Source organism: Gobius niger, assembly GCF_951799975.1.
Source record: "Gobius niger genome assembly, chromosome: 8".
In the NCBI taxonomy this organism is placed as follows: Eukaryota; Metazoa; Chordata; class Actinopteri; order Gobiiformes; family Gobiidae; genus Gobius; species Gobius niger.
This window is the reverse complement of record NC_136859.1, coordinates 36,765,433-36,780,854: the sequence shown is the minus strand read 5'-3', so window position 1 is coordinate 36,780,854 and position 15,422 is coordinate 36,765,433. Positions and strand designations below refer to the sequence as shown.

At 40.6% G+C, this 15,422-nt stretch overlaps 1 protein-coding gene across 1 annotated transcript in view; it reads right to left on the bottom strand.

Moving 5' to 3' along the window:
- Positions 1-6,397: 6,397 nt before the first annotated feature.
- The window catches only part of mios (missing oocyte, meiosis regulator, homolog), a 28,985-nt gene continuing 19,960 nt past the window's right edge, over positions 6,398-15,422 (bottom strand). The window contains exons 8-12 of the mRNA XM_079560889.1: positions 14,809-14,967; positions 11,678-11,830; positions 9,277-9,481; positions 7,174-7,303; positions 6,398-6,777 (exon numbers count right to left, since the gene is read on the bottom strand). Coding sequence (XP_079417015.1) covers positions 6,687-6,777; positions 7,174-7,303; positions 9,277-9,481; positions 11,678-11,830; positions 14,809-14,967 — 738 coding nt within the window. The 3' untranslated portion in view covers positions 6,398-6,686. The remainder of the gene's footprint in view (positions 6,778-7,173; positions 7,304-9,276; positions 9,482-11,677; positions 11,831-14,808; positions 14,968-15,422) is intronic.

Sequence of the window (15,422 nt, the reverse complement as noted above, 5' to 3'; positions counted from 1 at the left end):
CTCTCTCAGTGGAGTCTCCTGTGTGTAAAATGATGCTATAGGTAAAGCATAGGTCTCAGTCTCCTGTGTGTAAAACCTGAGCCACAAAAAGAGTCTTTCTTCTGCAAGAGCAGAACAACTCCCATCTCTCCACTCGCTCAATCCACTTCTTTGAAGGTTTTACTGAAGGCTGAATGGAAGTATATGGAGTATAACCCTGATGATGTGAAGTTTGTTCTCATAGATGAGAATCTGCAAATAAAAGTTCATTACTTGAAGGTCATCAGCGACAGAAGCATTGCCCTTATTAAAGGAACAGGCCACTGTTTTTACACACTGAGATATGTTCTTACCTGAGCTTAGACGAGTTCATGTGTATCTGTCTGGTCTTCATGCGTGCCCTCAGTCACGTAAACACAGCACAGACGGCGTTAGCATTTAGCTTCTCCTCCATAGCTCCAAACCAGGTGAAGATAGAAGTTACCAAGCTCTTCCACGTTTTCCCGATTTAAATATGGTTACATGAAGTGGTACATGGTAAAGTGTAAATGCGTAATAATATTAGGAGCAGTTTGACATCCGCACAGTAAAATCTTCACCTGTGCGGATGTCGAACTCCTCCTGGTATTATTACGCCTTACAATATAGTTCCCCTTTTTATCCGCTTAGAAAATCCACATTGTTTAATTTTGTGTATTTATACTTTATGGTGTAACACTTCCTATTCCTTTAAACGCTCTCAACTATCTGTACGAAACTTTGGCTCTGCATTGTGCAAGTCGCCTACACATAAACTATACATAAACTATCAAAGAGAACAAATCCATTATACATGAAATATAGTGTTGTAACTGCTCTGTTGTTCTTACTCTGAAGTATAAGTACAGGAGACTGGGAGAGATTATTATGGCCATCTTATCTGTGTAAGTTTTGTAGGACTACAGATGGAAATGAGCAAAGTGCTAAATCTGGTGCAGCCATCTTTTTAATGTAACTGCACATTGTCCTGATTAAATAAACTAAACAGTTTCCTGCCAACGTTATGCATTCTGCCTTTAGTGGAGTCTCATTGGTACAGATGCTCAAAATGTAGGAACAAGACAAAATGCAATCTGGCGAAATCTGGAAAACCTTAACTATATCATCATTTTGTGAACCGCCCTAATGTGGCCGGATCTGTGTCTAACTTTGTATTTTATGTCTTTAATGTTTAATTTTACAATGACTTGAGTGTCTAGAGAGGTGCCCCGTCAATCAAATGTATCATTAATTGTACCACAGCACAAACAAAGTAGTTGTGTCATATCAGTTCTGAAGTATATGTATCTGCTATAATTTTATAACATTTACTCTGTTGTATTGATTTTCTTTGCCTTTACGTGTAAATCTATGTACTCAACCACATCCTTCGTCTGTAAAGCACTTTCCGTTACTTTGCTCAAGCAGCAGGGGAAATTACACAAGATGAAAACAGGACATGAGCAACCACTTTTAGCTTAACGGCAAAATAACAAGTGGTGGCGGAATAGAGACAGGAGTAAACACTTCTGAGTTCCACCAGTTATGCAGCAAGTGCTTTAGCACTAGAAGAAATTATACGTTTTTGCTCTGAAATCAAATCTGTCACGTGGCCACTGGCACCCCAAAAAGTTTCATCAAATAGTTGCATTTTTCCTGCATCCAAACTTCTCTATTAACATTTTCTCTTAAAGGCATTTATGTCAAGGGGCGAATTCATTGAAAATCTTTATAACCATTTTCTGCGAGGTGTTTCTTTAGCGGCCGACCAAAGAGCCTTCCTCCTTTAAATGCATCACAGCCTGTTTGGTGGTTGCTACGCATCACCTGACCCAGTGATTAGTCACATTTATGAGTAAGATTTAACATACTTGTACTTAGGGTTGCAAAATCACACGAATTTTCAACGTGTGAAATTGGAAGTGATGGGAATAAACCGGGAATTCACACACCTGAAGGTCACTTCTTTACAGACATAATATCAACTGAAGTACAAGTGTTTGATTTTATAGTTATTCACTGAAATATCAACCACAGCAGAGAAATAATAAGTCTCAAAGAAATCATTCTTGCAGTGTCCGAGCTAAAGTTCCTATTGAATGTTTCCGGACAATTTCTGGAAATGTATCCGGAATCCCCCACCTCTTAACAACCCTAAACTGTCTGTCCCGAGGAAGAGTTTAATGAACAGTACTCACTGCATTAAACAGTCGGAGCTACTTGAGTAAACTTGGACACCCCCCACAGTGATGTTAGCCATTTTAGGTTTAAATACTTTCATGATGGATATGGAACCACATTCAGCATATCACCAGGCTCCCAGTTTGGGGAAGTGGCGCGTCAGGACTTGGTGTTCAGTCTGCTGGGGAACAGTGAGCGACAAAGCCCAGCCGCAGGAGCGCTCTGCACAGAAGGGATTTGCATGTATTTATTTCAGACATATGGCAGCTTTTTCTGTTCCTCATTTATGGAGCCCCTGAGTATACCAGCCGGACGAGCTGCAGTCCACAAATACTATACTCAAAGTCTGCTTTAAACAAGCACATAAAGCCCACTGTAACTTCAAATCATAAATATATGTATATTTAAATAAGCTGGTTATTGCTAGTTCATATTCACAAAGCACTGGCAGCCAGAGCTCAAGATACATTTAAAGTACTATAGTAGTACTAGTGCTGATTCAAAACTGTGAGTCATTCGTGAAGCTTCATGTCAGCATTTGAATATTTATACTAAATAAATCTAAACCTGTAGATTTAAATAATCTAATAATGAAACGATATACTGTATCTTTCAAACTTTAACCTCTTAATCGAGCACATTTTCTCCAGCTCAGCTTTACCCAAATCTATAAGATTGACAAAACTGATCGTGACTTTTTTGTTGTATTGTCGCTGCATTTTTGTCGTGTTTCTGTTTCTTTCTTTGTTGTGTTTTTGTCTTTTGTTGCTTTATTCTTCGCTTCTTTTCGTTGCTTTTTGACGCTATTTCATCGTGTTTTCCGTCATGTTTTTGTGACTGTTAAGTCATGTTTTTGTAGTTTTTTTTTTATTGTGTTATTGCTGCTTTTTTGACTCTTTTATGGATTTTTTGTGGCCATTTTTGCTTTTTCATTATGTTTTTGTCACTCTTTTCACACTTTGTTTAAGAAGCTTTTAGATTTGGAAAACTGGAGAAAATGTGCTCAGTTCAGGCGGGGTTTAAGAGGTTAATTTTGTTGTTTTTTCTTTAAAGGGACAATACAGAGTTTAAAAATGTTTAAACTAAGTATTTTCCTCCTCCTACATGTTCCAGCCATGTCCTAATGTGTAGAAAGAGCTCAGACCTGTTCACCACAAAGTCCTGCACTGTCACTCAGAAAGTTGTTACTTGTAGTGCAGTCATGCACGAGCTTAATATAGAAGGTGCAGTTACGCATAAGACCTGAGGTGGCAGTAGTGAGCACAAAAGGGCCAACTTGTATCTAACGACTTTAAAGGTGCATTATGGAACTTTTTATGTGGGAAAAAAAGTTTTTATTATTGCGTATTTGACCTTTCAGTGACCCAGTGGGTCAGCATGGCACCTTTACTTTCCATCCCGGCGGCTCCAGGATCAATTGTTTCTAGAGTTTCTGGTAAGCTTTCACTGCTGACGGACCCTCTCACCAGAAAACCTGCAAAACAATTGATCCTGGAGCGCTGTAGAGGCCGCTGTGATGGAAAGTTAAGGCGTCATTTTGACCACCAAGACAGCCAGAGGTCACGTATGCACAGATATTGAAAAAAAATCGGCATACAAAGTTCCATGTTGCGCCTTTAATTGTTTTATCTATTGTCAGGTTCATCTTTAGAAATGTCAAGTTTTGTTTGTACACGGTTTTTTAATGTTTTACCTGTAGATTACATCAACACTAAAACATGTTAGACTCACAGAGGCTTTTTACTTGAGCTTCTACTTGTGACTCCTGCTCGAGTAAAATTATTATAAATAAATAAAAATGTTACTCCTGTGTGGCAGCACAGTTCAAAGGCTTCAGAGAACACCACTCCATTCTTTCATATCATTAATAAAGGAGGTTTTGCTCATCTTTGGAAACACCTTTTAATAAATATAAGATATTTTTCATCTAGAAAAATGTATATATGATTTATATATATTTATCCATATACTAAAGGAGAAAGAGACACCGTAAGTTATTTGTGTGTAAAGATCTGATGATGATTTTAAAACAAATGGTTAGTAATTTGGAAAAAATTCCCCTGGGACCTTTACAGCCTCCTATGACAAATGACTTTATCCTCTTATAAACCACGAGATGTGTTTTCTTCTTCACCAAATGAATGCAGAAAAGTTTACATATATACCTTTACTCAATCAGCAGCAGAGGTATGTTTTTTTAATGAAATCATCTGCTATCTTGCTTTTTCAAGTTGAAGTTGACAGATTCACAGTTCTAAAAATGATTTGGCCCAACTTAATGAAAACACAAATAAAGCATGAGGAATAGTTTTGACAGCCCGTTGCTTTAATAGATCAAACATAAAAAGCCTGAATCACAGCAGATTAGCACAATCTAATCCAAGTGAGTTCATCCTGAGTGATTTTGTTTAGCAAAAAGCAGCATTATCTCCCTTTGATTTGAGTTAGTTCAATCAGTAACACACTCACACGCTTCCCTTCTTCAAAACATACAGTATTTCCAGCAGATACTCACGTGCACTGTATCAAAACACACACTTCCACAAAGTTTCACATGTAGTTGGTCAGTAAAGGGGCTGGGTATGGTTACTTTCCCCTTCCCCCGATACCAGTGCCTTAACGATACTTGGTTTTCGATACCGATACCTGAACGATACTTTTTCCAAAATCTATACTAAAATATTTGTCGTCTAGAACCAGAAAACAGAACAATAATGTGTGGAAGATCTGCAAACGTGTAATATCAGGTTCATCTCCAATGTGTGAAAACTGAGGGATCATTTGCGGAAAAAATTGGGGGGAAACAGGGAAAATATTAGTAATAAAAAATGAGGGGAAAAGAGGGAAAATCAGAAGAAAATTGTGTACAAAATTGGGAAAAATATGGCAAACATTTGACAAAAATAATTGAAAAATAAGGAAAAAATAAACAAAATTGGGCAAAAATGTGGGGAAAAATGTGGGGGAAAAAAACATTTATTTGAGTTGAAACAATCAAGCCACTTCCTTTAATGCTGTTTAACAGCATCAAACCCTGGATCTATAGAAACAAGATTTTTTTTTTTTCCGGTTCCTGCTTTCGATACTTTCATTTTTTCGATACCTAAAGTTTTTCTCTGATGCCATACTGTACCCAGCCCTAGTCAGTAATAATGAGGACATTTCACTATTTTTGCTCATTCTTAAAATAATTTATGTTTTAAAACTACTAAGAGCGTCACGTAAAGTTATTCAAAGTCCTGAAAATATACACTGCCTGACCCCAAAAAAGCACCTGAATTTCACACAGGAATACACATAACTTAAGGAACAAATCAACCATGTTTAAAGTTTTGTGAGTCACGATGAGAACAATGTGGACACATGCTGCCTTTTGGTCGGGTTTATGGACTAACTCAGAGGTGCCAATGTGAAAACAAGAGGAAAGAAGCAGCAAAAGACGAACTATGAAGGTAAGCTACATGCTAATGTTATGCTAACAGCTACTAAATGCTATCATCATCAAAATCACCTTTTTCAACTCCACGGGTCGACCTGGCACTGGGCTGGGCAGGAAGTGCCATTGGAAAAGGGGTGTATGTGCCCAAAGAATGAGCTGCTGACGACCCCCATCTTCCCTGATGGCATGGGTATATTCAAAGACAACGATGCCAGGATGCACGGGGCTCACGTTGTAAAAGAGCGCTCTCAAAGACCAGGTCTTAAGCCCATTGAGAGTCTTTGGGATGTGCTGGAGAAGGCTTTGCTTGGTGGTCACACTTTCCCATCAGCAATATGCAAAAGTTATGGAAATATGGAGAAAGGTTGCTGCAGAAGCTTTTTTTAAACGACACCACACAAATACGTGCTGTAATCAAAGCTTGAGGTGGAACAACCAAATATTTTTGTGTCAGGCAGTGTATATAAACTAAACTAGGCTTGCACAATATATCGGCAAATAATCAGATTTACAGTTTTTTGCCAACATAGCCATAAACATTTGTTTAGTGGTAAATGTCACTAGGGCTCCTTTAAGTGGTACTCTAGGTCTGTTGAAATTGTAGATTTTATTCATTCAAGATAATTTCTTTGAGGTTTTAAATGCAATGAAGCGGAAAAATGCTCAACAGTTCAGTTTTCATCATGAATTTCTGAATCAAGGTCCGTTTTAGCCTTGTTTTGATCTTGATTTTGTATTTTTTTAAGAATATTCAAAACAGACATCAAATACTGCCATTTTGTCTCATTATGCACAGCCCTGTCATTAACAAATTGAGAAACTTTCTAATATGATTCTCCGAGAGGAAGAAAATGCATGTGTTTAAATACAGTGGACCTGAATAACAAGTTAGTGTGTGCGGGGCGTCCTGGAACATCCACAAACGCCCGTCCCGCTGTGGTCCATGTGTGACTCTGCGGTGTGACCCTGTAGTCCCTGTCGTCCTGCTCAGACCCTCCGCATAGTGGTGGCGGGGGCTGCGCTGGTTTGGGTATTGGCTGGTGATGTGATAGTGAGGCCTCAGCTTCGTTTAGCTGCTGTCCGAAGGCGCCAGGTTTCCCGTGGTGTCCAACTGCATGCACTTACAGGTGCAGGCCGACACGGGGCATTCGGTGTGGTCTCTGCGAGGAAAAAGGCAAGACTTAAAGGTCATTTATCAAGGCAGGTGCTATAGAGCGAGTTGTGGAAAATAGGATGTACCCATTTGTAGGCATATTGCATCTAATTTACCGTCTGAAGTTGCCTGTATTACAGTAATAGAGCCCCTAATCTGATGAGAGAGAAGGCTGCATGACGTTTGGCACGTGCTACTCGCTTTGCACATTATGTAAGATGTGCAATAAGTCAACAAATGATGGGAGTTGTTACAAATATAAATGATCAGCTCCAACATTTGTGGATTTTCCTTTTGTTTCATACTAAAACCTATCTACATAATGGATAAAAGTGTCCTGGACCCTGCGTTTTGACATTTGAGCCTTCCGGATAACAGATGTGTGTTTGTGTGGCAAACGGACCTAAACCAGCTGAGGATGTGCCCGGCGTGGCCCCCGTGCCGACAGTTGTGGCACCAGGTGAACCAGTTGTTGAACTGAGCCAGTTTGTTCTCCCTCGTCAAATCCATCTTCTCGTCCGACTTCCCTGTGCCTGCACAAGCAAAGAACAACACGGGAAAGTCCATATAGATCTGAATACGTTCATTAGTCATCAACAAACTCTAGCTGTAATGTACTCAAAATGCATCACATTTATGAATTTCAAACGGAGCTCATAGAAAGACACTGACACAGAGAATCAGAGGAGACTGACAGCAGCCGGCCAGGTTTCCTCAGGTTGCTATGGTTTCCCCGACCTCCAAAAACATGCTGGTCAGGTTGGCCCATGTGGCAGCACGGCTCAGGCCTAACGTCTGAACACTATTTCTGAGCACTTACTTATACATGTAAGAGACAAGGGCCAGATCTTCAGAACTTCAAACAACAAATAAATGCTGTTGTCAAAGCCAGGTTTTTCCAGCTGCGCCTTTTGACCAAGGTGAAGACGTTGCTCTCACGCCAAGACCCGGAGAAGGCGACGCATGTATCACTTCATGGTTGGACTATTGCAACGCTCTTGACACTGGCCTCCCACAGTCGTCACTCCATTGGTGACAGTTAGTGCAGAATGGTTCATCCAGACACAGCCACATCACTCCCGTCCTCTCCTCCTGCACTGGTTCCCGGTCCGTTATCAAATTAATTTTAAAATGTTAATGCTTGTTTTTAAAGCTCTTCATGGTCTCCGTTATGTTTAACATACATTGCCCCAGCAGAGCTCTCCGGTCTCCGATCAAATGGTTCTCGACGTGCCCGGGTCCTGGTACAAACAGCTGCTCCTTAGTCAACTGTTCCCACAGATCAGTCCCTTTATAAGTCCAGATTAAAGACTCATCTTTACAAACTGGCTTTTAACACCTAGAACACACTGAGTTATGTCTAGGATGCAATAACTTTGTGTTTTTAAATGGTTTTATCTTTATCTATCTTTGGTTTTCCTGGTGTCGTAAAGTTCTATTTAAAGTGCTTTGATTGATTGATTTGATCGATTCCACATGACGCAAGGACAGTCTCGGTCGAGACGAGGTGTTGATCTTCCGTAAACACAACCTTGCGCTTTTGCATCAGGCTTTTGGCGTTCGCCTGAGGGCGTCGCTTAGGGCGTGTGCTTCAGGCAGCGCTGACTACAGCGGGCTCTCACTGCATCTCCTGCGCTCGATCTCATCTAACCTTACTGACTTTAGTGGGAGCAGCCTGTGCTATGATTGGCCGCACTTCTGTAATCTAATATAACTTTTAATCCCAGTGAGCTGCAGCTCATCTTCATCTGTAATAATCCAGTCCGTTTTATCTACTGATGAGATGGGTTTGTCAGGCGTTTGTACTTAAAGCAGTACTAAGTAACTCTTCCCCCTAGAGGCCATAAGCGCAACTGCAGGTGTAGTAGCAAGTTACGATTTTTTAATTTATTAATTGTCTTGGAGAGTAAATACTACGCTGACAGGAAAGGCGAAGGGAGAGAGGGTTACTGTGCATCCAATTATACAACGGAAATATTTTTTTTCACTCAAACTTGGCTGGAAATACTGTTTAAAGTGACGTTAGCCCACAGTTAGTTTTGCCCGTTAGCATGTTAGCTTCGTGATTACATTAGTGTGTATTGCTTTCTCTGCACCGGGGGCAGTCAAGTTGCAAACATGGTTTTCTGGCCAGAGACACCAGGGGGAGATGAAAGACCCTCCAATCATCCCATAAACACTTGTATCACCCCCACAGGGACTACGGAAAGGATTTATTAAGGTAAATAAGTTACTTAGTACTGCTTTAATGTTTATTGATTAAAAAACTGAAAACGTAAAGCCTAGTTTGTTCCTAAAGGTCTTGTCTGTACACTTTAGCCTCCATCGGTGCCTGCAGTTGTAAAGTAACACATGCACAGAAGAGCAGAAGGTCTTATGCTTGTGTCCGAGTTTGAAAACCGAGGAAGCACAAGAAACCAGAGAATATCGCCCGGGTCCCAGACAGACAGGCATTAAACACCTGCTCTTGTACCCAGCCCCACCTCGGCCTTGCACCTGACTTTACCTGGGGAGTTGGAGACAGGTGTTCCCATGTTCATGAGGCACAGGGCGCAGCGGGGCAGGGGTTTCCGACAGCCGGGGCAGCTGGTCACTTTAGACTTGGTGGGCGATCCGCTGACGCCATACTGACTGAAGCCACGGCCCTGGTGAGGCATCGCCGCACAGCTGTACGAGATGGACTTCCCACAGAAGTTACAGCTCACAAACACCTGCAGGAGGACACCGGGCTCAGGTAAGATCATTATCCTGTATTTAGCCAAACACATTTGCCAAGCTGGACCATTATTTCACAGCACGTTCAATTCATTCATAACAATGTCCGAATGTAAACTCGTAAAATAAGAAAATAATATTCCATGTTATGGCTGCACTATATGGAAATCACTGGCAATTATAGCAATGTTTTCAACCATTTCAACTCTGGACTTTGAAAAACACTAAATCAGGACCAAAACAAGGAAAAAATTGAACTAAATGATAAAAATCAGAACTAAAAGTGAACATTTATAACAGAGGTCACTAAATGTTGGACCGCGGTCCGGATCTGGACCCATGCGCCAGCCCATCCGGACCTGAACCTTGGATATGAACTTTGGACCCGACCCTGAATCCTCTCTCTCTCCCTCTGACTGCAGAGGGGAAAACTACAGCCCAGAGAAAGTCCTACAACTTAGCTTCATGACACTGTTTATATTTTCAGAAAAGGCTTTGGAACAACTGAAAAACAACAACAACAAAAAGCAGAGGACGCCCTAATTTTATATGCACACGATCGCGCATCGTAAATGCACAAATAGTGCGGCTGTTTCCCGATCTGCAGCGAGCAGGTCTGAACCAGGACCAAACCTGGACTAAACCAGGACTAAACCAGGTCTGAACCAGGACAAAGCAGGGCTCAGTGCACTGTCATATGTGCACGTTGTGTACAGTACAATAGAGGCTCTGCATTCTTCTATTTAGGAGCCAAAACTTATTTTAGAGCAAAAAAACAATAACAGGATGCAATCAATTGCATTATTTTCAAATCACAGTTATAGATCTAATGAAGTCTTAAAAATCCTCATATAACCTAACCTGGCTAACGCCATGCTGCTGTGTGTGCTCGAATCATTTCGAACTGCACAACAACAGCCTGGGGACCATGGCCGAAATTTTCGCATGGATTTGGGACCAATCACAGAACGAGGAGGGACGGCAAGATGATGACGAGCTATTCGATATACGGAAGCTTGTAGTTTGTTTACGGATCAAACATGACAGCAGCAGACGCGACGCTATGTTTCGATCAAGTTTTAGGCCGTGTTCTAAATAGTTTAGCTCGAAAGTTTACAGCGGGTGCGTCATACGTCATCGGATTCGATGATACGATTGGCTGTGGCCTCTGCAGACACATGATAGACATTCGTATCGCCCAATAAACGACTATGGACGATCGTAAACCACACCTTTCCTACGAGAAAATGTATTGGTGGTCCCCAGACTAAAAATCACTTGTGATTTTAGTCTGGCGTTAGCCAGGCTACATATGATCGTGAATATTTGGACCTTGGTGAAATTTAATTTGTGACCCCTGATTTATAAGATCAATGTACTTTTTTGCAAAAAATGTGTCGATCTCAGTCAGACTTTGTGACTTTGCGATACATAGTGGCCTCTTGCCATTGGGATGTTGCATCAGCCAACATGATTAGCTGTGATTTATTGTGCAGCCCTATAATATGTAGGCTCTGTTCGCGACTACATGATGCTAGTTCTTCCTGTGTAACGGCTTCCTGTCCTCGTTATATTTCTCTGAGGAAAAGAAAATGAAAATACATTTAAACAAAACACAGCACACTTTTGTCACTTACAACATGTTAAAAACAGGAGAACTCTAAAGTGCTGTACACCGGCAATACAAAATGCAATTAACAAAAAATATAGTATAATATAACATAATAAGTATATAGTAATAGAGTATTACAATCAAGGTGATAAACCATCAAATGATCACATTGGAAGCTGGAAACAAAGATGGAAACTATTCTTTCACCTACTGCTGCTCAACTGTAACAAATGCTGAATTATGGATATATTTTCAACCAAATAAAGCTACAGAGACACAGGAGGACAAAGTGGTTAATTGGCTCAAATGTGCACAGCCATAATTCAAACGTTAGCTTCATGCAACATGCTAGTGAATAGTTTCGAATGCTGCTTATAACTAATAATGGACAATCTGTACCTGCAGGGCATGGTTTTGACTTTACTTGTGTGTGCTAAATATGCTTATAGTCCTTCACGTCTAGGTACAGATTATTTTTAAATCTCATTTTATGTGTGGTTTATGTACAACAATGGGGACAGGAAGCCGTAACTTGTGGTAAATCTAACCACAACATCCATGCCGTGATAGAAGAACCGACCTGTGCGAGGGGTTTGGAGCTGGGGTCCAGTTTGCCTCTGTGGATGTCGAACTCTGCTCGCTTGTGCCAGAACCTCCAGGCGTCCAGGAGGTTCCTGTAGTTCTCGATCCAGCACTGAACCCGCGGGTCCTTCAGCACCTCCCCCGTGGAGCCCTGCCACAACACCACATTTTAGCCTTCTGTTTCACATTCTTCTCAGTCTGAATGGTCAATGACTCTTGTGCTGGAAAGAGTTGTTTTTTTTAGCGGTACTGGTTTACGTTGTGATACTTTTTCAGGACTTATACTAAACTATTAATTCTCTAGAACCATAAACAAACATTCACACATTCTATCAAGTACTATTCCTTCAAACCGATCAAAAAAAATGGTCACCACTCTAATATTTCATGTCTGCATTTTGCTTTAATTGTTTCAACAAGCTTCTGCAATGGCAAAAGTCAAGTTTTCATTTTTCACCAAGATCTTGTTTTGATGATGGGAGAGTGCAACCACTGCGTAAAGCCTTCTCAGCACATTCCAAAGATTCGATGATTAGAGAGCGAGCAGTGAGTAACAGTGCAGGGAACACACACAGCAGCCTGATTCAAATCAATTAAAGGGGGCTGTTGGTTTATTTTATTTTATGTAACACCTCTGTTGTTGTTGTTAATTGGTAACAGCAATTGCGGAATAGAAATGATCGTAAATGTTAGAATATGTCTGGAAGTGCACGGTTACGCTAATTTGGGCTAGTCAGAGTCCAGGGACGTTTTTTAGTCCTAGTCCGCCCCTGGCTGACCAACTGCAGCAGTCCCAGATCAGAACAGCCATTTACATCCAGGTAAAGGACACTTTTTTGGCGTCAGACAGTGGATTTCTTGGAATTTAGACTAAAATTCGACTAAAAAAAAAAAAAAAATGTTTGGTTTCGAATCATTCTTGACTAAAAATAAATTAAAACATGTTGCCAAAACTAACAATGGCTGGGACAACAAAGTCATTTCATTTTATTTATCATCTATATATTCGCCATTTATTTTTGTATACCAGAACTGCCTTACAATTTATTTTTCAATACCATCCTGTTATCTTTGTGCTGTAGAGATGAAGATGTGTGTAATGCACTGCTCTGTCCACTGACAGGTTGCGACAGGAAGAGAAATGGAACATCTGGGAAAACACTGGTGTGTGCCAAGTGTGCCAAGCTCATTTTCTTACAACCACAAGATAACTAGAAGAACTTATCACTTTGTAATAAGTATAGGATCCTCAGAAAGGTCACCGTTTACAAAATGAAGTGTTGCATGCAGAGTCCACAGAAGTCGCAGCAAGTCATATGTCATGTTTTTGAAATAATACGACCAAATACTATATTTTATATTCCACAAAGGGGACATTTTGAGATTCAACAATAAAGTGGATGCAGTGGGTAACCTTTGAGCAAAACTGTGCAGAACAGGCCTATTCAAGTGGACCTGCACCGGCTAAAACAATTTCAATATTATTACAGAGAATTCTTACTTTTTTTTACCTCATGGGACCTCATGGAAACTAGCCTTGGGTTAAATCCGGCATATTTACAGCACTAGTTGTCTGTTCATTAATATGCACTGTTCCATTCAAATAAATGAATAAATAAAATGAAGGTTGTCTCTGTCCCCGCCCCTTTTTGGCACAGCCACAGAATTTCAAGTCACTGATAGCATGTTTTAATTACGAAAATGTCGTACCATGGATGACTTCTCATCCCTATTTCTTATTGAGCATTTATGTTCGCAAATTCTTGTTTATACTTCTCTTTTTGTTTTCCCGACATATTATAAGTTACAGGGACACTTCAAAAGATACACCACAAATGATGTTCTGCCTATGATCCCGTGCTGGGATGAGTGATAGATTCCAGTTTAAGCATGCTGTGACACTGTACACAATCATGTCATGGGACATCACCGTTAGGTGCAGAGGCTACAAAATGTGTCTGACCCATTTTAGGTTAAACTGCTTTTACTAAAGTGTCTCTAAGACTAGATGACCTCTTTAAAATATCGCGGGTGTGTCTGAAACTCAGAAGACACTTCTCTTGCTCTCTTAAATATGCCAATGTTTCTCAATGACCTGTTTAACTGGCTGAGAAATAGGACTGTAAGTGGAGACCATAGCAATCCCTCCTGGTTTTCGCTGGGCCTCAACAATTGAGCCCTAGACAACTTGTGAACATTGTCCAACTTTTACTCTAGCAAAGGCTCCTTAAAACCTCTGGTTTTAAATGTTTCACATAGTGGCCATAATTGCATATAGTGTTTGCGCTTGTGTATTTGTTTGCCTGTTATTGAAGAAGGGAGACCCTCAAAACACTTGACAGGCAATAAAGTTTATCCTGACTAGGAATGCTGTTCTTTCGTTTATACGTATATTAAGTAGTCATGTGCTTCTGGGTTGTTCTTAGCTTAATAATAATCCAATAGAGCTGGAAAGACCTTTAGACGCCAACATGGCTGAAATTACTATCCAGAATACTGGATCTGTGTTTTTTAAAGGAGCTTAAAATGCTGGAATTTCTTTACATTTCTTTCTATTTGAGCAATGACGGCAATACATTTCAAATTTCTTTAATCTCGTTTATCCTAAAAATATAAATACGTTTGGCGGCGGTGGAGGGCTCGACCAATGACCTCTGAAAAATCTGGCCCATGAAAAAAATGTCATTGAATAGCCCTGGTGTACAGTTTCAGCCAAAACTGGACCATACTTTTTGTGTTTTTGACAAACTTATGCAGAAATGTTGATTTAATTCCAGTTAGAATCCATTTTAATGACCTTTCAATGACAATTATGATCTTCATTTTGGCACATTTATGCAACTTTTGTTTTGTTATTAATGCTAAAAAAAAAGGGGGTGTATTTCATTTCTTCCACTCATTCCATCAGTCACAGGAAGGAAGGGAAAGTTAAATATTGAAAGGCAAATGGATACAACAGCCAACTTTTGAGCAATAAATATGGAGCCCAATTGTTTGAGTTATGACAAAGTTATGAAGTAAACATAGTTGAAGAAGAAATATAGATTTAAGGCCAGTTTAATGCAGTGAATGACATGTGCGACCTTAAATGTGGCCCCTCCGTTTGTTCCCGTTGTGTGCGATACGTGCCTTGAGCATGCAGAAGCTGGCGGTCTGCACGTCTCCGGTGCGGTCCACGTAGCTCTCCATCAGGTCCACCCCGTCTTTGGTCAGCCCCGTCAGCAGCACCCCCTCCAGGTTTCCCGCCTCCTTCATCTCGCCGCTCAGCTTGTCGACGTAGCGAGACAACTGCAGAAGAGAGGGGGAGCCCCAGCTTCATCAGACATTTAAGCCACACGCAAATACTGATTCAAAATGAGATGGATAGATCTGAGTAAGCTGTTGGCAAAAAGAAGTATTCATGGAAGTACAGCCACAGACCACATACAGGGAGGTGGACCGGATTAAAGGGGACATACAGTGTCATGCAAAATCAGAGATGCACCTATCCAATACATCTATTGCATATTGGAGTCGATACTGGAAAAGAAATATGATATTGGGTATTGGCTACAAATATCCTGATACTGAACCGATCCCAGTTTTGACTCTCACCGCTTTGAAAACACAACTTTCACCGACTAAACCTCATTGATTATGGGCATGCTCATGCTGTATATCATTTTAAAGCATAGAGCCTGGAGAATTCAATCGCTCAGGTTTAACCTGTTGATTCTTGCACATACTGCCGCTAGCCGGAGCAT